Source organism: Pelodiscus sinensis, chromosome 25 (assembly GCF_049634645.1).
Source record: "Pelodiscus sinensis isolate JC-2024 chromosome 25, ASM4963464v1, whole genome shotgun sequence".
Classification (NCBI taxonomy): domain Eukaryota; kingdom Metazoa; phylum Chordata; order Testudines; family Trionychidae; genus Pelodiscus; species Pelodiscus sinensis.
Genome location: NC_134735.1, coordinates 5916158 through 5941214, shown reverse-complemented (window position 1 = coordinate 5941214; position 25057 = coordinate 5916158). Strand labels below are relative to the sequence as shown.

Genomic DNA, 25057 nt, shown 5'->3' with positions numbered 1-25057 from the left:
ATAAAATATTTTTTTATTATTTCTCTCCATCTTACAAAAAAAAATCTCATTTGGTTCCGCTAAACAAAACTCTCCTCTTTTGGATGAATTGTTGTGTAGCTTTTTCTTAACACATAAGTCATGTAGGCTCATTGTAGACAGAAATCTGCGCTGTGGGAAATACGAAATCAGTCCTTATTTGACCTCAGAATTCCTAACAGCGACTGAAGCTTCGTGGTCTCTGAACAATGCATCAAAAAATTCAGATGATCTAAAAGTTTATACCGCTCCCATTGGCAGAGAAATATGGGTTTGTCCTCACAGATCCACCAGGCGTAGAACTAAACCTGAAAAACATTCACATTAAATCCAGTTTCATTTCCTGCACCATGTTTCCTCCCCCCCCCTTGAGCTTTTTGTTTGTAAAAGGAGGAAATCTTCAATTAAGGGCCAGATTTTTAAAGGTATTTAGATGCCTAAAGGTGCAGCTAGATGCTTTTGAAAATCCCATCTGCATTATTAAACATCTAAATCCCTTTAAAACTCTCATGAGTCTGTATATCAGTTACATTTCATTTTATTTATGGTATATGTACCTCAGACACAATGGTTAAAATGCGAGAGGACCACTTGTTTGTAACAACAGTGGGGCAGTGTGCAGGGCGGGGAGAGAAAACTATCTATGGAAGCCCTATGTCTCTTAGGGCTGGATTTGTAAAACTAAGGATAACAATAGCAGTGAAAATGCAGTGGTGTGACTCTCTGCACGGGCTCGGTACAAGTCCACCAGGGAGTTTAGGTTTCATAGAATCACAGAACATTAGAACTAGAAGGGACCTCAAAAGCTCATCAAATCCAGTCCCCTGTCCTCACAACAGGACCAAGCACCATCTAGACCATCCCTGACAGGTGTTTGTTTAACTTGCCCTTACATATCTCCAAAGATGGAGATTTCACAACCTCCCTAGGCAATTTATTCCAGGCTAACCACCCTGACTGAAGTTTTTCCTAATGTCCAAGCTAAACCTCCCTCCCTGTAATTTAATCTCATTGCTGCTTGTCCTATTCTCAGACATTAAGGAGAATAATTATTCTCACTCCTCGTTGTAACACCCTTTTAGGTACTTGTGGATCTGGGTTACTAGCCCTTGCTAGGCTTCATAAATTCTACAAACAAAGGAAATTCAAAACATTTAGATTGCCCCTCTCTTGAAAAATGGGGAGAATATTTTTTCACAAAAGTCTCCCCTAATTTTGTCCTATCCTCCACCCTGACTTTAAAAACTTGTACCGAGCCCGTGCAGAGAGTCACACCACTGTATCATACATTGAAAAAGTCCTAGAAATTCAGAAAACGTCCACCTCCACTTTAACATTGGTCATTATTTTTATGGACATTGCTATGTGACCATTAATCTTTTGTTCTCCTAGTAGTGACCCTCTGCATTTCTAAATCTGCCTCTCTATAAGGACAGCTATCATTTTTGCAAGGCAGGGTTGATGTTGCAAACACGCATACACCGTGCTCTCTTTTATGATGTTCTTACGACTTTCCCTTTATTTAAGCTAAGCCATTCAGACTCAAGATGAATGGTTTTGCATCTGGAAGACAACTCATCTTAGAACATGCAGTGACGGCCGGGGTGGAACAGATCAAGCAGTTTTCTGTTGGATGCTATAGGTATGATGAAATCGAAACACTTTTCAGGAACATGGCCATACTCAATGTTCCTGATGGCCCAGTATTTAAATGAATCATTTTGACTTTTTTTAGATCAAGTAAAACATTTGGGTTTGATTTTCATTTCATTTGTTTGGTCTCATATTGAATTTTCTACAGTATATAATGTTCCAACTTTACAGAAATAAAACAATTGAACATGATCTCAATACATGTTTCCAGATCAATCTTCTTTGGAAATTCTGTTCTCTTGAAAATGTTCACTTTTTTTGTTCTGATTCAGTGTTAAAAGCTGTTTGAAATGTCAGAAATCCCATTTTCCAGCTAGTTCCAGTAGCTTCATGGAGCTTTACTGTAACTCACCGAACCCTCCCATGGTATGAGAACTAGACCACACATCAGTGTGGACGTACCCATATGAATGAGAAAAATGGTACTGCGGCCCATCACCCGCCATTGCTGGTGGATCACGTACGCTGCTAGATGGTTTGGATGGGTTCCTCTGCTGGTATGAATAACCGGGCTGGACCAGAGGGACATAGTTCAATAAAGGGGTGTAAGGTGACCGGAAAATCTGCTGTGGGTTGTATGGAGTTACCTACAGAGGGTAAAGAAACAAAGAGCAAGAAGTTGGTGAAATAAAAACCTTTACAACCTGATATGCAGGTTGCAGTTGGAACTTGAGATGGATGAAATATTTCAAATTTTGAAATACAAAAATTATACACTGTAACCTCCGTACTCTGGGTGTCTCAAATTCAGGAACACCCGTGACAGATGCTAGCCGGCGGGAGAGGAGTAGTGGCTCTCCCTTCACTCCTTCCTTGGCCTGGCAAAATCCTTAACCCAGCAAACCCCATTTCACAGGGTTGCCGGATGAAAGAGGTTCAAGTATATTTAAAAAGGGAAAGTATTCCATGACATCCCCTCTTTTAAAATGACTGGGTTTGTTGGAATTTTGTTTTGTTGGTTTTCTCTTAGTGAATTTTCCAACTTTGATAAAACGAGGATTTTGGGGGGAAAAAATTATATTTCCCCCACCCCATCACCATTTTTTGACCAGATGAATGAAACCTTCAGCTCCAACAGATCTCACAAGGGTTGAAAGGGTGCCTAGCACCTCCCAAAAATCTAGCCCCCAAGATGCTTACGACATTATGACAATCAACTGCAGAAACAATCGGTTAGTGTGTGTGTGTGTGTGTGTGTGTGTGTGTGTGTGTGTGTGAATTCCTAGAGAAGCCTTATCAATGGCTCAAAACATGCCAAGGATATCAAACCCAACAAGAGCATCTTGTCCTAATTGCTAATGTTTATTGCACAAAGAAAGGGTGAGGTCATTCAGATCTGATGCTGGGTATTCAGCCTAGGTGGCCATATCTCTTTTGGGGTAGAGGGCTGCAGGAAGGTCTGCTATGTCGTATGCCCAGATCTTAAATGTTGATCAAAGGGGGAGGTAGCGTTCCCCTTCCTGCCACCCCATTGTAGATCAGAAATGTGAGAGGAAAAAGCTGCTGTGTATTGTGCCTCAAAAGCCTCCTTGAAGAGCATGCTCATAGGGGATTGGCTAGTGTACTGGCTAATTTACTGGCTGGCTTGGTTCCTTTTCAAACAAAAGTACCTCCCTCATTTTTTAAAGTCTTGCAAACTCTTTGGAAGGAAAAGAGGGGAGGTGTCAGAGCATCGCTCAGACTGTCTAGGACAGGCGTGTGTTCACTGAAAAGTAAATGATCTCCTAGACCGGTGGTTCCCAACCTTTCGTGTATACAGACCCCTTGTCAATCTGTTAAAATGTTATGCTCCTCCCCCCAGAGGCAATCATAGAACACTACAACTGGGAGGGACCTCGAGAGGTCATCAAGTCCAGTTCCCTGCCCTCATGGCAGGACCAAGCACTGTCTAGATCATCCCTGACAGGTGTCTGTCTAACCTGCTCTTAAATATCTCTAGTGATGGAGATTCCACAACCCCCCTAGACAATTTATTCCAGTGTTTAACCACTCTGACACCTCCTACACACACACACACACAGTCCCCATCCCAGAGCTCCTCCTCACCCCCACCCCTGAATTCTGCATCCCTACATTCTCAGCCCCATGCTCAAAGACCCTCATTAAGGACCTGAGCAACACTGGGTAAATACACGACTTTCTTTTTTCCCCCTCTGGGATGATATTGCAGGACACCCGAATTCTCCAGGACTGCTGCCCTTTCAAAGTGAGAGCACTTTAGCTCTTTCCCTAATGAATATTTTAGCTTTTCTCCCCTCTCCTCACTCCCTCCCCAACTTGAGAAATCAGTTTGGGTCTGCCCGGAAGAGCTGCAGTGATACACATGAACTCAGCTCTCCTGGGGACATCCCAAGCCATCCCAGCTCTCTGTGGTGCCTCTTTCTGTCATAGCTTATCTCGCTGCAGCTCATCCAGGGTTCTGAGTCCTAAATTAACTCACAATAGAAACGCACCATTGCATGACGCCGATTGTACCGTCCTTTACAAAGAAAAAAAAGGACTGCCCTAACTTAACACTAAACATATATAACTGGCTACATTTTGATTAGAGGTTGGGGGGCAGGCCATTAGCTAACGTCAGCTGATGATCCTCCTTCGAGCAATGCTGATTTACACATCTGAAGACCTGGTCCCCAAATCTTTCTTTACAAAGAGACCAAAGTCAGTTATGCCACATGACAAACAGCTCTGTCTAATTCGCTGTGCTTAGCATCTGTGTTCTGCAAATGAAAGAGTATTTATAACCATTTCGACACACCTGTCTGGAATAGCATCCTAAGGGAGGGTGTAACGTCTGTTGATAGGGGATCCGTGCTCTTGGCTGATACAAGCCCTGTTGAAATACATAAGACATGACTTTAAAACAGTCAGACTGGGTCTTCTGTTGTGCAATATTTTCCGTTTCCTTTGTCTTTTCAAAAGCGTGTTATTTGCCCCAGGGAGTGGAGTTCAGCTGAATTTAGTTAATTCCTTTCTGCTCTTTTTGACTCCACAAATCTAGATCTCTTCTCTACATTACAGATCTCTAGTGTAGGTTCTGCATTTTCCATCCTATTTTGTAACGAGCTCAACTTCACATTGACCTCAAAGAGTGAAGGGTTAATTAAGAGCATGCAGAAATGAAATGAGGAGTAACGGTAGTTCGAACTAGGAAGTCTAGTTCGAACTACCTAGTTCGTGCCCCGTGTAGCCGCGCGGCACGGGGTTCGAACCAGCGGGGTTTTAAAAATGGCGGCTCCCCGCTTATGCAAATGAAGCCCGGGAAATTCAAATCCCGGGCTTCATTTGCAAGTGCGGTATGCCTACATTACCCTCCTAGTTCGAACTAGGAGGGTAGTGTAGACATACCCTATAACTGTAGTGGATTAGAGAGTGCCAAAGTGCACCCACAAAATAATAGGGTTAGTTAAGGCCAGTCAATAGGACTTAATCATACAGGTGAGATTTTCAGAGTCAACTAAGGCCAGGTCACATTACAGGAGAAAGTAGAATTAAGATACACAATTCCAGCTATGTGAATAGCATAGCTGGAGTCGATGTACCTTAGCTTGACTTTCCACGGAATTCCCACCTTGGGAGATCAAGGGAGTTCACTGCAATACACTGCAAAAGCACATTGAAAAAGCCATTTGCTTTTTCAAATGATAGCGTCCACACTGAATGGAAGCAATCTCACATTTAAGATGTGATTACTATGGACAGAGTGGCCACCTCTTCTTTCAAAAGAACTCCCTCTTCCCCATCCACACATGCCTTTTTCCAAAAGAGCTCTTTTCCTTGTAGAATGAGGATTAGCAATGTCAGAAAACCCCCTCTGTTTTGATTTTCTTTCAAAAGAACACAATTATAGTGTGGACATAACTCAAGTTTTTTCAGAAAAAAAGGCCATTTTTCTGAAAAAACTCTGTAGTGTAGACATACCCTGACTTTCCATGGGAGACAGGCACCTAACTTCTGTAGGCAGCTTTGAAAATCTCACCTTAAATGTGTAGCTGCATGTCCAAGTGGGTGGGATTGCTAGAGCAGGCTCAGCTCATGGGGTAACAGATGCATCTTTCTGCCCTGAGTGACTTAGTCTCTGTAGAATGGCCGACTGCTCTCCATGCCAAAAGGGCACAGTTCAGTGCAGAGAAAAAGAGCCGGGTGCAATCCAAGCTCTTTCCTTTTTGCCCTGAAAGAAATAGCTAGACATGGCAAGATCTCTAGAGAAAAATGAGGGAGTGCGAACAAAGCAGAGGGATGATAAGACTTTGGCATGGGGCTAGGTTGGGATCTAGAGTTTGATTGAACAGGGAACGTGCTGAGAATATGAAAAATTCAGAGATGAGATTGGTGGAAGGTGGGACGTGACTGAAGAAACTATTCCACGTGTGAAGAGACAGGAAAAGAGTACAATGCAATGCATTTGCTTCCAGCGGAACATTTTCTCCCCGCTAGAAAATGCTGATACATTCAAAATATTGTTCATACGTATTGAATGAGGCAAGGGATTTCAGGAAGAGGAACCTCGTGGTTAAAGTAGTCAAATGTCAGCTTGGAAAATTAGGTTATAGCCTTGCCTCTGCCATAGAATTCCTACGGGATGCCAGTCAAGTCACTTAAATTTTTCAGCAATGGTTGCCAATTGTGTGTCCCTCATTTTCTGGATGCTGGACCTCAGACCCTGGTATTGAATCATAGAGGTGCTGGTTAAAGTCAGTGGGAGTTGTGCTTTGATGAGCTATTTAGTTCCAAGTGCTCAGAAGTATCAAGTTTTAGGGGGTCTCAAACTGGGCAGTCAAAATGAATGGATCATTTTTATCTTTAGCTCCGTGCCACAGTTCCCCCATCATAATCCCTCCCAGATCTTATGGGGATATTGTGAAAAGAAATTAATTCATGTTTGTGTGGCGCCTAGATATTATGGTGGCGAGTGCAATAAGAAAGCCCCTGAGGAAGGTAATAATTCTGGCTTCAGATTTGGACTGTTGAAGTGGGCAGTAAATAAAGTCTCGGGTGGCACACAGCACGAGGAGAAAACCAACATATTGCTTAGCTGCTCATTGAGAGAGCATCGTGAACTGAATGAGGAAGGGGTCCTGTGGGAAAATAATCAGTGATCACGGAATTAAAGACTGTGCCACCTACTCTACGTTTGTGAGTTTGTCTGGGTGTCTGGCTGTTCAAGAATTCCTTCTAAATGGCAGCAGCTAGCACCACCAAATTCAGCTTCCTCTTATCATAACTGAAGAGCAAGGTCAGGGTTTGGTTGTGCCAGGAAAATGGCATGTGCCTGGATGGGACTGTGTCTCATGAAATCCTACAGAAAAGAGACAGAATCACCAGGCAGGCAAAAGGGGCTGACTGGCTGGTGGTGTGCCCTAACTCTGAGACTGCCCAATTCTGAGCCTCCCACCCCCAAAGCAGCTTTTAGGAATTGCGGGGGTGGAGAAGGGGCTGAAGCTCTCCCGATTCATACGGGAGCATTGCTGGCTTTTCCCCTTTGTCAGGGAGCCGGGGGAAAGTGCACAGTTTGCTGCATTCCTCACTCTAGCGCGGGAGCACAGGGGGCAGACAAACCTGGATCTGGATCTGCCCCAGCCAGGGACCATGTACCCCTCACCCAGCTGTGCCTACTGGAGCTGCAGCGGCCATGGAGAGGTGCTTCGCACCTGGCCCCACGCTGCTGCAGTGAGAGAGGGCTGGGGTTGTCCTCTCTCCCCAGGGCAGCCTGCTACTGAACCCCTCTCCCCAGCCCCACCCCAGAGCTATGATTTAAATGAAGAAAAACAAAAATGGTTTGAGGTAAGGACCCAGCAGCACTGGCTAAATCTAGTCATGTATACACGCAAGGAAGCTAAACGAAGGCTGTCCAGGGAACCCCAGTTTCGGCATCATTGTCTTTAAACATGGCAGTTGCCTCAAAAATCCATTTGGGGATCCTAGCAAATGTAAACTGGGGTTAACCTAAGAATGGGTTCAGAGAACAGTCAGCCATGACTCTGTGTCTCATAAAGTCAGCTCTCTCCCCATGACGCACAAGCACCCCGATGCATTTGGCAGCTTGTTCTTTGTATGTTTTGCTTGCCACCCAAATTTCTTCCCCTTTATTTTGGAAGCACTCCGAGTTGGAGAGCACTCCAGTTGCTTTCCGATCTTTCCAACGGTACAAAGCAAAAAAGTAGGTGTTGGAGCAGTGGTGCTTGCCAACTCTTGCTTGCCAGATTTAGATCTGACAAGGCTCAGCTAGACGACATTCCTCTGTCGAAAGAGGAATGTAAATGAGCCCGATTGAACGTGCAAATGAAGCGCGGATTTAAATATCCCATGCTTCATTTGCATATTCCCGTCTGATCACTGTTTCGAAAAAGAGTTTTTCAAAAGTGAAAGCTCAGTCTAGATGTGGTTCTTTCAAAAAAAAACCCCACCCTTTTTCAAAAGACCCCGTACTCCTGAAAAAATTAGGAGTACGGGATCTTTCGAAAAAGGGTTTTTTTTCCTCGAAAGAACCGTATCTAGACTGCACTTTCACTTTCGAAAAACCCTTTTTCAAAAAAGCGCTCAGACGTGAATATGTAAATGAAGCATGGGATATTTAAATCCTTGCTTCATTTGCACGTTCGATTGGGCTCATTTACATTCCTCTTTCGACAGAGGAATGTCGTCTAGATGAGCCTGCAATGTCAAATAAGAAAGGGATAGGCTTATTTTTATCTTACCTGGAACTGTGGAAAGTTGGAATGATTTGGAAAGACGGGGGGCGGAGGATAGTTTAGACTGAGCCACACTGGCTGGTTTAAGGGTGTAGTCGCTGAAGTGGTAGAAAAACGCGGGGTGAAAACATTTCCATTGTATTTGAGATTGTTCTTATCTGACGCTGCCGTAGTTACTGTAAAATAGAAGAGGGTTAAACACATTATTGAACAGACACACTGTGCTTTTCTTTGCCTGTGTAGATTGGCCAAACTTAAAAGAGTGTGCTTTGCCCACAAAACTAAATTTACTTAAGATCTTGGCTATTTCCAGTGTATTGAGACCCAAATTCAACCCTTTAAATTCTCTAATTAGTAGGCCTGTCCACCAGTGTTCCCTTTAATTTTTTCCATCCCTGTGTGGAATAAATTTTGTTACACGCACCAAGGAATGCGCAGAAGTGAATCACTAATTGAAACACATGTTGCCAGCTATGGGCACTGTGGGTGTTAATCAGCTTGGTGGCATTTGAATCTGTCTTTCATTGCCGCCTAAGCGCCTGGCTTACAGGGAACGCTGCTATCCACCCACTCACTACTAGACTTGGAATTAAATTTGTCTGAGTCATAAGGATGAATGAAAAGGTTCAGACAGAGTAAAAATGGAACAAGACCCTTAGCACTACATTCAAACCTCTTTAAGGTTAGGAAAAAAACTGACTAGCTTTTAGTTTGCACTGAACTTTTTAGCATCTCTCGGTTGCAATACACCTGGGCCAAAATTTTCAAAATAGACAATTGATGATCAGTGCCCATTCTGAGAGATCTTATAGGGCATTCCAGAGGATGGAAGCTCAGTATTTTCTGGCCTCTTTTAAGATGTCTTAGGTTGGGTCTTGAACAAACTATGGCTACCCCAAAATATTTGAATTAATTTGGGAAACCTTGGGCCAATGGGAGCCAGCTCTCCCTTCACAGCGTGGGAGATAATACATTATGGGCCTAATCAATGCTTGTTGAAGTCAATAGAAAGATTCCTGTTGTTTTCCCTTGGCAGTAAACTAAGCTCCTTGATTGTCTCAGGTTAGCCTGCCTTGAAAATTGTACCCTGGCTGATACATAAGGAAAAAGACACCTGCAAGATTTATTCCTGGCCTGGCTGGCCTGGTGTGCTGCAGAGCTGAAGACAATTCCACACAGGTGTTCAAGTTGGCTTCTTTAAAAAGCTACCACCCATATCCACCAATCAATGGTTTCTCAGTATTAGGGCCACCCTACCATATTGTTGAGTGGGAGAAGGGTATTGCATAGATCCCTGCCAGATGACAGGGAGTATCCTGGGAGTTGATCCTGATATGGAAATGAGGATCAGGTTAAGAACCACTGAATCATAGAACACTAGAACTGGAAAGGATCTCACAAGGTCATCAAGTCCAGTCCCCTGCCCTCATGGCAGGACCAAGCACCATCTAGATCATCCCTGAGAGAGTCTATCTAACCTGCTCTTAAATATCTCCAGTGATGGAGACTCCACAATCTCCCTAGGCAATTTATTCCACCCTGACAGTTAGGAACTTTTTCCTAATGTCCAACCTAAACATCCCTTGCTGCAATTTAAGCCCATTGCTCCTTGTTTGGTCATCAGAGGTCAAGGAGAACAATTTCCCACCCCCCTTCTTGCAACACTTTTTAGGTACTTGAAAACTGCTGTCATGTCCCCTCTCAGTCTTCTCTTTTCTAAACTAATCACCCAGTTATTTCAGTCTTTCCTCACAGGTAATGTTTTCTAGACCTTTAATCATTTTTGTCGCTCTTCTTTGGACCGTCTCCAAGTCTTTCTTGAAGTGTGGTGCCCAGAACTGGACAATACTCCAATTGAGGCCTAATCAGCGCTGAGTAGAGTGGAAGAACGACTTCTTGTGTTTTGCTTACAACACTCCTATTTATACATCCCAGAATGAAGTTTGCTTTTTTTTGCAACAGTGTCACACTGTTGACTCCTATTTAGCTTGTGGTCCCCTGTGCCCCCTAGATCCGTTTCTGCAGGACTCCTTCCTAGACAGTCGCTTCCCATTCTGTGTGTGAAACAGATTGTTCCTTCCTAAGTGGAGCACTTTGCATTTGTCCTCGTTGAACTTCATCCTGTTTACCTCAGACCATTTCTCCAGCTTGCCCAGATCATTTTGAATTATGACCTTAACTGAACAGCTGTGGTCTGTAATCACAGAAGAATGAATGTGACCCAGGAGGTCCCTTCCCATACAAAGCCGGCTGCATTTAATTCCGTCCCTCCACCTCAATTGCTCTTCCCCCACCCACACATACCTGTGTTCTGAAGTCCCTCGGTAACTGAGTCAGGATCAGGTTTTGAACAGATCTTGGCAAATACTGGGAGCTGCTTCTTCTGCCCCATCGCTTGGCTTTCTGCTGTTGTGGAAGGTGGTAGCATCCCTGCGCTCTCCTTATGGATGGGTGAACTCATCATGTGATTTTGCAGTCCTTTGTAGTCCTTGGTCAGCCTGGTTTCCTCTACTGCCATTGGGTTATCTGGCGCTTTGGCAGCCTCTGTGTGTTTCATTGGACACTGCGCCAGTGACTTACTGCTGTCTTTGTTGGAAGCCCCTGGGTTACCACTGTCCACCCCTTTAGCAGTCTTGCATGTGCTTTTTGCGGGGCGCAAAATCCCCGTGATGGTGGATTTTGTAGAAAGCTGAGAGTCGCAGAGAGATCTTAGTTTCATCTCCCTTTCTTTGCTCCCCATCATTGCTCTGTACATGCTTTCTACTGCTTCTGTTTCCTCTAGCAACTGGTCCCTATCGGAAAGCAGGAGAAGGCTGTTGTTTGAAGAACTCTGATTTAAAGTCAAGGCGGTTTTTTCCCCTCCTTCTAAGCCTGGCATTTCTGTCTTGCTAATGTTCTCCTGGGTAAGGCTCAAGTACTCCTGTTCCACCAGAAGGGAAATCTCGTCCTTGACACAGTTCTGTTCCAACGATCTACATGAAAGAGAGAAATCTAACACCGTTAATGCACATTCCACAAGGATAGTGGCAGACAACTTGGATGAAGCGCGTTGTGGGAGGGCGAAGAATTACTCTGAGAGAGGTGTTGAAAAAAAGTAAGTTCTGGATCTATACATCTATTTCTGCTGCACAGTGAAATCCAAGCCTTGTCTTTTCTAGGAAGATGACATACGGTCGACCAGAGGGGCGTATGAATTAGTGCCGAACTCACTATGTCTGCAGCCTAGTTCAGTTCAGCATTGGTCCACCTGGCCTGAGCAGTGGGTGTTTTAGGATAGCCAGATGAAAAATGGGGAAAGAGAATTACCCCTCCCCCTTTTAACTGAAATTTGAAATTGTCACAATTGGGGAAGACAGAAAGCACTACTCCAGATAAAGTTCCACAGAAGTTTATCTTGTGTGCAAGGGCAGCCTGTGACTTAAGGCGCCGCCTTCAATGGTGCCTGATGATGACATCATGGGGTGCCTGATGATGTCACCCCATTTATGGCCCATTGACGGCCGTGCAGGCGGGGGCGCCAGCTGCCGCAGCCCGCCTCAGTCCGCTCCTGGTTGTGTGACTGTACTTATATGGCCCGCATCACTATAATTTCAGAACACTTCATAATTGCTAATGAATTTTTACCCTTTCGGCACCTATGTGACGTAGAGACATACTTGCCCCACTGCATAGATGGGAAACTGAGGCACAAGTGTATTAAATGATGTGCCTCAAATCAAAGAGAGAGGCAAGGGCTATGTTTTTATTCTGTGTTTGTACAGCACCTGGCACAATGGGATCCTGGTGCATGCCTGGGACTTGTAGGTACTACAGTAGTGCACGTGGTAATCGTTATAATAAAATTCTAGGATTGGCACTCTAAGTGCCACTCTGAAGCCAAGAATTTCTGTGGGCTCAGTGTGAAGTGGTGGAAACATCCAGAAGCATGACTGAAAGTTTTGTTTTTATTTAGAATATCAGGCTTCATCACTACTAGGCCTGGCAGCCTGTTACCTGTGGAACTCCTTGTGAGATGATGTTATAAGGACAGGACTTTAACAGGGTTGAAAAAAGAACAAGATAAGTTCATGGATGATAAGTTCATCAATAGTTATTAACCAGGATGGGTAGGAATGGTGTCCCTATCCTCTATTTGTCAGAAGCAGAGAATAGGTGACAGGAGAGCAATCACTTGATGCTTCCCTTTTCTGTTCATTCCCTCTGGTGCACTTGGCGTTGGCTACTGTCAGAAGGCAGGACACTGGACTAGATGGACCTTTGGTTTGACCAAGTAGGACCATTCTTATGTACCATCCAACTCAGTTCTCATTCATTTTTGCTTTGACTTTATGGAGTAGGCCTGTGTTACATCACAGACTGTCAGCTAGTAGTGATAACGTCTCTAGAATTTCAGAGACAAGATGGACGAGGAAATATCGCCCAGTTGGTCCTGTAGCCTTTTATCCACTAGATTGTCTTTCCCACCTTCCCCATTGAGGGGACCAATGCATCCTGACTTGCTCCTTTGCAGAGAGAGTCAAACTCGGGGTAGAACAAATGTTTACTGGAAGCATTGGGGATAGATTAGAGGTCAGTGATGGCAGAGCTGGAAGTGGCCTTGGAATTGGGACTTCACCACATTGCTTCAGTTTGTCCATCCATAAATTGAAGAGGGTGATGCTTTGCTCCATGATCTGTGGAAGTGCTATGTATTGTCAAGGTGCGGCGGGGGGAGTTCTGTGTCTAATCCACAGCTTGCAATGAGATTGGCTTCGCTGTAAGAGTCAAGCTGACATTCTGAGACCAGAGCCCTTGAATCTGAAGTATAATGGGAACACACAATCACTTGCCCTAGGCAATACAAATCTCTTTCTCTCTCTCTAAACACTCACGTTCTTTATTCAAACTGCATATGGTGGGTGTGCAAAGTAGGCTCCTAAATCAGACACATTTTCCCTACTGCACAGATGGAAAACTGAGGCACAGGTGAAATCACTGCTGTGACTCTTGACCTAAAAGTGATCTGATCTCCAGAGGTGCTTGGACACACAGCTCCAAGCTGCAGTTAAAGATCCCGGTCCTAAAATGAGTTCCACGTGATGCAATGAGTTCATGGGGAATAGGTCCATCAGTCGCTATTGGCCGAGATGATCAGGGATGCAAGCTCATGCTCTAGGGTGGGCCTGGATGACAGGGTATGAATCATTCAATTTCAAGATGCTTTAAAAATCTGTTGGGCCCTATTTGCCATTGCCCTGCATCTTGTGCAGCCATTCACACCAGTGCAAAGTGAGCGTGAAATGTACCTAAGTCACAGTATTAATGTTTTGCACCCATTCTGCCCTAGCATGTTGTGTTAATATTTCTTTGTGTTACGGTAGACCTAGAAGTCCCATTTGTGGGCCAGAACTCTGAAGTGCTAGGAGCTGTACAAATTAATGATGTACGCAACTAATTGACCAGTCCACACACTAATCGACTAGTCACTTCCCCCCCACCCTCCTTGCTGCCTCTATCAGAAAGAGGCAGCAAGGTGGGGGGGAAGAGGAGAGGTGCTGGGGGGAGCCGGCTTAAAAGCTGGTTCCCCCAAGCTCCAGCTCCGTGGGAGGGGGCAGGGATGCAATGGTGGCATTCCACCTTTGAAATGTACAAGAGTTCCCACTGGTGGCCCCAGACTCCATGCGGCTTTTCAATTTTTGAAATGCACAAGAGCCCCTGCTAGGATTCTCGTACATTTCAAAGACCAAACGCTCCGTTGCATTTCTGACTTTTGAAATGTAGCAACAGCCGGGCATGCTCTTGCTACATTTCAAAGTAGAAGCGCCCTTATCAACTAATCAAAGAGTTAATTAATCTAATTTTAACATCCCTGGTACAAATACAGAACTAAAAGGCAGTCCCTGCCCCACAAAGCCTGCAATATAGTGATGGCATAAGTGGTGAAATCAACCCATTCATTGTCAGAAATTTGTTTCTTTTCAAGACCTTGTGGCTCTTTCCAGTGTGGTTGCCCTAAATACTCCTGCCTTCTGTTCATTACTTGTATGATGAATGAACCAGTTTGCTCCCATATTACCAAATGTGACTAGTAACCTGCTACTTTAACTGGTCATCCTTATTGGCTGGGGTGTGTGTGTGATATGAACAGGGTTATAAACGTGCACATAAATAGCTTGCCAAAATTCTTAATCTTTAATTACAATTTGACCTAATTATGTTTGATTATGGAATCACTAGGCTATTATCAGAGTGTTTAAAGTGCCTGCCTCTTTCCTTCCATAACCAAGAAACTTCAGTGGAATACTGTGGGAATGAGAAAACCAGTTGGTTGGTTAGTTAGAGGGTTTTTGGGGAGGTGGTGATGGGCAGCCTATTTAATCTTTTAAAAACATATAGCTTTCCTCCCCACAGCTGACTTCCCATGCAATTCAAAGCTACCTTTGCAGGATAGTCTAGGGCTTTGATCCTGCAGCCACAACACATGTGGTTTTCCTGATGTGAGTAGAGCCATTGAACTCAGTGGGGCTACTTATGTGAGTAAAAGTAAACGTCTGCATAAGGGTTTGGGGTGTTCAGTACCCCACTCAAATCCCATCTCGTAATCAACCCCGTCATTCCAGAATGCATCGTGAAGTGGTGAACAACAGGCTCACTCACACATGGGCTTTACACTGTTAAATCGAAGGTTCTACATTTTACATTCAAGGAGCCAAGAACGCAAATCACACTTATGGGGGTGCGGAGGGCTGTGTTTTGGACAGCAGTGACTCAGAAAAGCACTTAAGAGCCACAGTGGCAAACCGGCAGAACCAGAGCTCCAGTGCATCGCACTGGGAGACAAAAGCAGATGTGTTCCTTGGATGTATTAGGGAGGGAGTACCAAGGAGAAGTTGGCAGGTGTTAAAACTGTTCTGCACGGTACTTGAGTAAGACTATTATCGCAAGACTGGGGCCAGTGCTGGTATCGAAAGGATGTGAGCAAATTAGAAAGGATTAAGAGCGACAACTAGGATTCAAGGTCTGGGAATCCTGCCTTACAGTAAGCAACTAAAGAAATTCTCTAGTTTATCCAAGAGAAGGTTAGGAGGTGACTCCATCATAGTCTTGTAAGTACCTATGGGGAGGGAGGGATTTCTAAGAACAGGGGCTTCTTTATTGTAGCACACAAAGGCGCAAGAAATTCCTGTGGGTGGCAGATGCTGAGAGACACATTCAGCTTAGAAATAAGCTTCATATTTTTAACAGGGAGTGCAATTGACCATGTGGACAGTTTACATGAGAGTGTGGTGGATTCTGCATGACTTGAAGCCTTTAAACAAGGCCGTGATGTTCTAAAAAAGGTGCTCCAGTTCTCCCAGAACTTAGGGTGAAGAGATGGCGAAATTTTTTTGGTGAAATTCTCTAGTCTGTGTTCTACAGGAGGCCAGAGTAGAACATAAGAACAGCCATACTGGTCAGACCAAAGGTCCATCTAGCTCAGTATCCTGTCTGCCGACAGTGGCCAATACCAGATGCCCCAGGGGGAGTGAACAGAACAGGGGAACAGAGCAGGGAATCATCATGCGATTGCTCTCCTGTCATCCATTTCCAGCCTCTGACAAAGAGAGGCTAGAGACGCCCTTACAACCCATCTTGGCTAATTGTCTTTGACAGAGCTATCCTCTGTGAATTGGTCTAGTTCTTTAGAACTAGATAATCAAACTAGACTAGATAATCAAACCAGTATCCTCTGGCATTAAAATCTACAAAGCCATGTTGATCTGTATGACCGTTTATCAGTATTGCTGCTTCCCCATAAAACTTTCCCTTCTTTAGAATTACTTCCAGCGTCCTTCAAATGTCCCATCAGTTCTCAGAGCCAAACTACGGAAAGTTTGGCAGCCAGGTTTAAAAGTGGGAGAGCACCCAAAAGGTGTTGCCAGCCAGTGGATAGAGGTCTGGGCTAGGAGTCAACAGACGTCATTTGTGCCCATTCCTCCACTGACCTGCTCTGTGGCCTTGGAATTGGGACTTCATCACATTGCTTCAGTTTGTCCATCCATAAATTGAAGAGGGTGATGCTTTGCTCCATGATCTGTGGAAGTGCTATGTATTGTCAAGTTTTGTGTCTGTAACCCACAGGCACTGAGAGAGGCAGAATAAAGTCTACTCTACAGCCTTAGCTAGGTGCTAGTTGGGTTTTAGCTCATGCTATAGAGGCACATGGTTTAGTCCCTAAGGGTATGTCTACACTACCACCCTAGTTCGAACTAGGGTGGTTAATGTAGTCATACGAACTTGCAAATGAAGCCCGGGATTTGAATTTCCCGGGCTTCATTTGCATGTTGCCGGGCGCCGCCATTTTTAAATGTCCGCTAGTGCAGACTCCGTGCCCGCAGCTACACGCGGCACAAACTAGGTAGGCTTCCTATTCCAAACTACCTAGTTCGTGCTGCGTGTAGCCGCGGGCACAGAGTCCGCACTAGCGGACATTTAAAAATGGCGGCGCCCGGCAACATGCAAATGAAGCCCGGGAAATTCAAATCCCGTTCTGATTGTAGCGCGAGGTGTTGTTAGCAGCACTCTGCATTTCCGTACTGCCTTTCACCCAGCAAGTTCAAATCGAACCACAGGCATGGAACCACGTGTCCGGGGGTCTGTTTCAATCCTGTCTGAAATGCTTCCACTCCTAGAGCAGGAAATGCAGACCCTGTTCAGCCGCACTCAGGAACATTATGTAAAAGTTTAGGGCTGGTGTAGGCTGCCATATCTACCTGCAACTGGGGAAGAAATCAAGGGAGGCAAATTATGAGTTGATGGGCTTGAATTTGCACACTAGACTTGAGAACCCTAGTTGTTCAGAAAGTCCAGAGTTGTTAATGCTCGTTAATGGCCAGGATCTCCAGCATTACTGTAACCCATGACACCATGCTGGGATATTGGGTTAGGTGTGGTGGGAAGCCCTAAATCTGCAAATGCCCGTGTGTAACTTTGCACAAATGGGCAGAGTCATTTACTCCAGTTGTATTCTCCCAGGGCAAATCAAGCATGTGTAACCCACACACTTCTTGGGTGTGGGGCACTGTCCCATCTGGTGACACTAAGACCACTTACAGAGAGACGTCTGAATCTGCCCTACAGCCTTAGTGGAGAGCCAGCTGACTTTTAGCTCCTGCACTAAGTTCCAGAGGTGGCGGATTCTGTGTTACATCTGCACTATCATGATCATAGAATCCTAGGGCTGGAAGAGACCCCAGGAGTCATCGAGTCCAGCCCCCTGCCCAAAGCAGGACCAACCCAACTCAATCATCCCTGCCAGGGCTTTGTCAAGATGGAATTCTAAGAACCTCTAGAGATGGAGTTTCCAGCACCTCTCTCCATTCCAGCGCTTCACCATCCTTCTAGTGAAATAGTTTTTCCTACTATCCAACCTAGAGCGCCCCACACTTCAACATTAGACCCTTACTCCTCACTCCGCCATCTGTTACCACTGAGAACAGCCTCTCTCCATCCTCTTTGGAAACCTCCCATCAAGTAGTTGAAGGCTGCTCTCAAATCCCCCCTCACTCTTCTCTTCTGCAGACTAAATAAGCCCAAATCCCTCAGCCTCTCCTCCTAAACCGGGTGCTCCAACCCCCTCATCATTTTGTTGCCCTCTGCTGGACCCTCTCCAATGCGTCCACATCCTTTCTGTTGCGGGGGGCCCAGAACTGGATGCAATACTCTAGTTGTGGTCTCACCAGAGCCGAATAAAGGAGAATAATCGCTTCTCTAGATCTTCTAGCAAGGCTCCTCCTCCTGCACCCTAATATGCCATTAGCCTTCTTGGCTAGAAGGGCGCCCTGTTGACTCATATCCAGCTTCTCATCCACTGTAATCCCCAGGTCCCTTTCTGCCGAACTGCCATGTAGCCAGTCAGTCCCCAGCCTGTAGCAATGCTTGGGATTCTTCCGTCCCAAGGGCAGAACTCTGCACTTGTCCTTGTTGAACCTCATCAGATTTCTTTTGGCCCAATCCTCCAGTTTGTTTAGGTCAAACTGGACTCTCTCGCTGTCCCTAGGATCTTTAAGAGAAAATTGCCACCAATCCGTCCACTTTCTGAGCAGCAAACAAGCTAGGATGTCTGCTTTCTGTGTGGGACTATAGGGCTCTGTGCATGCAAGAATATGTATTCACGCACAGTGGGCATGGGCTGCTTGCCTTCGGCCTTCAGCTTAACAGCTGTTGCACAGTACACCATTCTCTCAGTCATGCAGTATAAATAACACTGGAAAAAAGGCAGACTCAGTATGATTCGCCGGAATCAAACTATCGGTGAAAAATTGTTAGTGCTGGATGATGATGCAAACACAAATCTCTACCACCGTGTTTCAGGCCTCCTGTAAAACTGGCGGGAAGGCGCATCCAAAAAAAGTGCGTTGCCACCCAAGCGTTTGTAAGAAGAAGAGAATGCCCCATCTTGTTTCAGTGCCTAATATTGATTCAAATTTTGACACTGGTGCAATAAAGGTTAGGCGAGCACCTGTGTGCTCCGCTGCCCTCTGCTGGATAGAATTGGAACTGCCCAACTGTTTATCCTAGAGCCAGGATGAGCATACCAGGCTAGAGAGCAGGTTGCATGAGCGGCCCTCCTTCATATCAGTGGGCGGCAAGATTGTCAGAACCGACACGGTCCCCCGGGATGGGGTAGTTTTGCGAAGTGCGCTTGTGCACTTAGAATGTGCCGGCTGTGCTGACGGAATCGTGGCAGCGCTGTGATGGGCTGTAGCGGGTGTGCGTGGCTCTCACCATCACTGTTGTGTGCAGTCAGCGCGCCCCCTGCCTTCGCGGGCTGTGGATTTATGTGTGTGTCACTTTACTAAGACCAGTAGGAAAATTCTCCGTGGATGGAAAACAGTGTAATCTGGCAGCCCTGCGTGTGGGCAACAGTGAACAAAATGTCTCTTGGGCCACACATAGAACCCAACGGGCCCTCACGCCGCAGTTTGCCTGCTGTGGTCCTACAGTCTCTACGGCTAATGACGCTGTGCTTCTGCAGGAGGAATCGTGGGTTCTGCCCGTGCTGTTGCTGTCCTGTGCCAGGTGACCTTGGTGCCACTGTGAAGTTTGAAGACCACTGGCTACTTTCCATGGGAAAATATAAAAGATAGAAAATGGCCACTTGTCGCTGTCCCAATGCAGAGATATAAAATAGCTTCCGTAGGCAAACAGCTCCTTGAGCCAAAGCAGAAACTGGCAGGTGTTAAAGGACAGCAATGTCCCTTCGAGCCCAAGAGGGTAGGAGTGTTAAACCCAGAAGGATCTCCGAAGGGTTGGGAAGGGAGGTTGGATTGGACAGGAACCATAGTGACCCGAAAAAGCAGATCATGGAAAGAATCAAGGAACTGTTAGTAGGGGAAGCTCCCATGACACAGGGAAGGTGTGTATCAGGGAGGTGAAAGAGGAATTCTTTTGCAGAGAGAAAGATCCGCTGTTAGGCTTGTGTGCTACCAGGGATGTGTCGCTATCACTGTCGGGAGCAGTGTTGTTAGTGGTTACAGCAAGGGACAAGAAGTCGGGAGGCCCGTGTTCTGTTCCATGCTCTGCCACTGGGAGAACTTGTCTGAATTTTTAAGGGATTGTCCATCACCGTATGTCGGTGCAGCACCTAGTTTCAGGCTTGCTTGTGTGTGTGTGTGTGTGTGTGTGTGTGTGTGTGTGTGTTGCGGGGAGAATTGGCACAGTTTCATGGCTTGGGGGAGACGGCACCATGATCTGGGCAGTGCTAAAGGCAGACTTCCCAAGGCTCCACCCCTTCCATGGGCACAAAGCTGGGTTTCCCTACACCTTGCCCTGGCTCTCAGCCCAGCTACCCAAGAGGGTAAGGCCCTTATTTCAATGGGGCCCTCAAGCTGCTAGAGAAATACAAAGAATGGTAGAGGGAGCTGGGTAGCAAGCTAATTTTCCTTGCTGCAAAATCATCATGGGCCATCCTGTAGCAGCTGTAAAATGGGATCAGCTTTTGTTTCTCCTGTCCTAGTACTTGAATGGCACCTCTCGCCACAGTGCCGGAGTGCCTCGCAATCTTGTAACGGACGTCTCCTTACGACACCCCTGTGAGGCGCATGGTGGGCATCCCCGTTTTACAGACTGGGAACTGAAGCACAAAGAGAGCAAGGCCCAGATCCTCAAAGACATTCAGGACCCTTTGACTACAGGCAGTCCCCGGGTTACGTACAAGATAGGGACTGTAGGTTTGTTCTTAAGTTGAATCTGTATGTAAGTTGGAACTGGCATCCAGATTCAGCCGCTGCTGAAACTGACCAGCGGCTGACTACAGGAAGCCCGAGGCAGAGTTGCTCTGCCCCGGGCTTCCTGGAATCAGCCACTGATCAGTTTCAACCGCGGCTGAATCTGGACGCCAGTTCCGACTTACATACAGATTCAACTTAAGAACCTCAGGCGTCCCCAAGTCAGCTGCTGCTGAAACTGATCAGCGGCTGATTCCAGGAAGCCCAGGGAAGAGCAACTCTGCCTCGGGCTTCCTGTAGTCAGCCGCTGGTCTGTTTCACCAGCGGCTGACTTGGGGACGCCTGGGGCAGAGCAGCTGGGATGCTGCCAGGTTGGTCCAGTAGCGCCGAGAGCGGCGCTGCAGGACCAACCCAGCAGCGCCCCAGCTGCTCTACCACAGGCGTCCCGAGAAAAGCCTGGTCTGCTGGGGTGGGGGGGCGCACTAGTGTGCCCCCCCCCCCCAGCAGACCAGGGAGACCGTGGCGCGTCTGGGCGGTCCTGCCGCCCGCGTCCTCCAAGGCGAGAAAAGCCCCGTTCGTAAGTGCGGATCCGACATAACTCGGATCCGCGTAACCCGGGGACTGCCTGTATCTGGATCTAAGTGATTCCCCAAGGTCAGGCATGAAATCTGTGGCAGAGAAGGGACCTGAAACCAGGTTTCCCAAATCCTAGACTAGAGCCCGAACTAGGGATGTAAAGGATACCCAGTAACCCTCACCCTTAGCGATACCCGGTTAATTGGAGGCCTGGCTAGGCTTGAGCAGCCCCCTGCCTGCATCAGTAGGGAAGCCGCAGGCGGGGGCTTCTCCAGCTCGGCTGGGCTCACCATGTTGCACTGGGGTTGCTCCATAGTTAACCAGTTAAACCAGTTAACTAGTTAAAATCGGTTAGCTTTTTAAACGACAGTTTACACCCCTAGCCCAAACCACTGAACCATTCTTCCTCTCTGCTTCAGCTGTTTAGATGTAAGCTCTGCAAGGAAATGGACTGTCTGTCATTAGATGTGTGTGTAAACACTTAGGGCATGTCTACACTAGGAAATTATTTCAAAATAACGTATTATATAATAACTCCTGAAATAACTATTTCAAAATAAGCGTTATTCCTCAAGGAAGGCGGTACAGATTTTGAAATTACCAGCCCGTTATTTCGAAATCACGGGCTTGGTTGTGTGGATACTCCACTTATTATTTCAAAATAAGAGGTTTTTTTTAACTCCCTATCATAGACCAGAGCTTAGAAAAATGAGGCTGGGCCTGATCTCAGATGGGTCCACTAGGCGTGATCACAATATGAATAAAATGTAATGGAGTTCTGGTTGCTTCCAGTGACTTGTCATCTGCCTGTGTCTAAATAGTCGAGTCACAAAGCCAGGAAGGTGAAACTGTGGCTTCAAAAGATTCCAGAGGCATTGAAAATGAACCTCGCAGTGATTTGCATAAGTCAATATTTTAAAATAATTAAAAGCTTGCGAAATCAAGCAAGGTCACTGCGAGTCGTCTTGGCCCCGTGTGTTGTTGCAGATGACGAATCAGGTGATTCGTGTGCCTTTGCGGGCTGTCAGCATAGATGGTCAGGGGTTTACAAAATCTCTTCCCAGCGACTGGATTGCCTGAGAGTTGTATAAGGACACTGATACCTCCAGGATCTGTGTCCAAACTGTGGTCTGGGTTTGCACCTGCTCAGCCTCCCAGTTGAGAAGCAGTGGTGACTCCAAAGAGGTTTATTCATGTGAGGAGAGCAAAGCAGGTCTTGGCATTTGGTCAACAGGAGCCAAAACCTACCTGAAGGCAGTTCAGTTATTACTTGTACATGCACCAAGATCAAGACCCCGTATGATACAGGGCAAGAGACAGCTCCTACCCTCAGCAGACAAAACCAACACCTGGAGGGTATGGGAGAAGACTTTTGCCCACAGCCCACCCCTCAGCTCAGTGGTAGAAGTGTCAGTAGAACCCAGCTCTCCTGAGTCCTAAGCTTAGTGTGCCCTGTCCACTGGACCCCACGGCCTCTCTCATTGCATGGGAAATGAGTTTGATGGGTCTCAGTCCAGTTTCTGTGGGTTCAGGCGTCCCCATCACAGCTCTGGTGCTCTTGTGGACAGTTTCACCGAACAAGACAAAGGGGCGAGAGAAGAGGATGATCTCCCCAATTATGATAGTTTCAGGGCAGTTACATGGCCCAGTGGCAAGGAATTATGCTAGGTTGGCTGCCCTTGAAGAACCCACTAAATTCAATGCTAACAAAACCAAAAAAACCCCACCCCACTCCATGGAGCTTTACGGGTCTGCGTCACTAAGGGTGTGTCTAGACTACAGGGTTTTTTCGACAAAGGTGGACTTTTGTCGACAAAACTATACCTGCGTCTACACTACCGCCGAGTTCTGTTGACAGTAAGTCGACAGACGCAGCAGTTTTGCTGACGGCAGTAAACCTCATTCTACAAGGAGTAACGCCTTTTGTTGACAGGGTTCTGTGGACAAAAGGCGCTATTGCATCCACGCTGTGCTTTTTCAAAAGAGAGCGTCGGGACTCTCTGTTGAAAAAGCGGCTTGCTTTGTCGACAGAGCTGGCTGTAGTCCAGACACTCTTTGTCGAAAGAGGCTTTGTCGATAGTATCTGTCGACAAAGCCTGTAGTCTAGACGTACCCTAACATAGGGGAGGAATTAAAGTTCAGATTGTTAGTAGTAGTTTGATGCTGTTCCACGCTGGCTGTGGTGCTTCCCTTCTCCCCATAACATTTGAGCCCCTCTCATGAGTGCATGAACAGATGTGATGAACATCTGGTTCATAAAGACACTTGGGCCTGCATTCTCCTTTCAGTTACTCCAGCTATGCACCAGGAGTTACTTTGGTGGAGTTACTCCCGGTTTACGCAGTCACAAGAGGATAAACGAGCCTCAAGAGTCTTCCTTCAAGATTTAAGTACATTTAGCCCTGGTCTACACTAGGACTTTATTTCAAAATAACCCCTCCAAAGTCAAATTTATAAGCAGAGCATCCACACTACCAAGCTCGTTATTTCGGAATAACGGGCTGCAGAATTCAAAATCTGGACTCCTGCTTTTCATCAGGAGTAATGCTAATTCCAAAATAGTTTTTTCAAAATAATGGTAGTGTGGACGCATCAGTGTTGGTATTTCGAAATAACTACTCCGCAGAGTAATTCAAACTAATTACTCCCCATTGCTTCTTGGGGCTCTAAGTCCAAGGTAGCACGTCCACATTAATGAAACCTGCCTTGCGCTAATTTTGAGGCTTTTCCATAGTGTGGCCATGCTAGTTCAATTTTGTTAAATTGAGAGTTAAATCAAATTAATTAATTTCAAAATAGTTGCCTACTGTAGACATGGCCTTAGTGAGGATGGGACACTGGGTTTGAGTCCTGGATGCCTGGGTTCTATTCCTGGGCTGTGTGGCCTTTGTTAATTTCCTTTCCTTCAGTCTCGCTTTCAAGGGGAAATTATACTAATTCACCTTTTATAAAGCACTTTGAGCTTCTAACGTTACTTATTTACTGTATCTCAGCAGGCTGGGCCCTGTCTGTGAAACTGTGAATGGTGTTATTGCATTTTTACTTTCAGACTAGGACAGTTGCCAACCTTTGTTAATTAATTGCTGGGTTTACAAATTTGACTCCCTCACCCCCAGTCCCGCTTCAGGAGACTACTATAAATACGTCCCTCTTAAATTTGAAAACTGTGCTTCCTCCCCTCCCTTCCTTCTCTGCCAAATTGAGCTCTCCTTTGTAAAGATCAGCTGTTTATAGTATAACATTTTAATTTTCTGCTTTGCTTTTTGAAAGCATCTTTTGCTTCTTACTGTAAATATTTTGATTTAAAAAAAACTGCTGTGGGGAAACTGAATGCGGCAGCTGCTTACTGTGCTTGGGAATTACAGATGTGGCGAGGCATCACGGGGCGTTTTGCATAGGAAAATGAATGTGTGGAGGGAAAGGAAATAATTTTGCCCTCTGGCTTGATGCTGTGAAAATAAACACAGTGTTTCATCTCAACTAGTTTGAGAGATTTCCTACTCTGGTTGTACATAGAGTCCCAAAGCTACTGTAGGGCAGAAAGGGTGTTGGAAAGTGAATGTTTCCACATGGAGTTGATCAGTGATCTTCTTTCTGACATAGTTGGAGAACACTCACTCTTTCAGGTAGCGGCTGCCCTCTCCTCTGAGGAGGTCTGATGGCAAGACTGGGTGACAGGGAGGCTGCAGGACTGGTGACGTTGACTGGAGCTCTTCAGGCAGACCTTGTACCCGTTTCCAGATCTCGTGGCAGGCTTTGTCCAGGCTGTCCTGAGGGGTGTTGTGGTGGATCCAGATGTGCCTGGGGAAAGGTCCTAAAGGAAAGGGGCTTTTGGAGCTGATTGTCGGACCCGGGAGCTCACTCCCGCCTGTGAGCATCTTTCAGTCTTTTCCCACCCAGGCACCAAAAGACAACTTTTTGAAAGGGGCG

At 46.1% G+C, this 25057-nt stretch overlaps 1 protein-coding gene across 4 annotated transcripts; it reads right to left on the bottom strand.

The window, feature by feature from the left end:
- Nucleotides 1–25057, bottom strand: C25H1orf94 (chromosome 25 C1orf94 homolog). Of its 4 annotated transcripts, none has more exons than XM_006133793.3 (6): nt 24746–25057; nt 10668–11335; nt 8370–8539; nt 4430–4504; nt 2074–2258; nt 2–326 (listed from the first exon to the last, which is right to left on the bottom strand). In XM_006133793.3, the coding sequence occupies exons 1-6, from the start codon at nt 25003–25005 to the stop codon at nt 251–253; spliced, it is 1434 nt and encodes a 477-aa protein (XP_006133855.1). In that variant the 5' UTR covers nt 25006–25057; the 3' UTR covers nt 2–250. The 4 variants fall into 4 exon arrangements, with proteins under 4 accessions (XP_075764898.1, XP_006133855.1, XP_025045775.1 ...); XM_025189990.2 differs by having other exon boundaries at nt 2136–2258; XM_075908783.1 differs by lacking the exon at nt 4430–4504 and having other exon boundaries at nt 1–326; nt 2136–2258.

Coding starts and splice junctions, on each gene's coding strand:
- C25H1orf94 (XM_006133793.3), bottom strand. CDS start 25,005: ATGCTCACAGGCGGGAGTGAGCTCCCGGGTCCGACAATCAGCTCCAAA. Junction 4,505..8,369: donor CCAACTTTCCACAGTTCCAG/GTAAGATAAAAA, acceptor GTATTTCAACAG/GGCTTGTATCAGCCAAGAGC. Junction 327..2,073: donor CATTTTTCTCATTCATATGG/GTACGTCCACAC, acceptor AATGTTTTTCAG/GTTTAGTTCTACGCCTGGTG.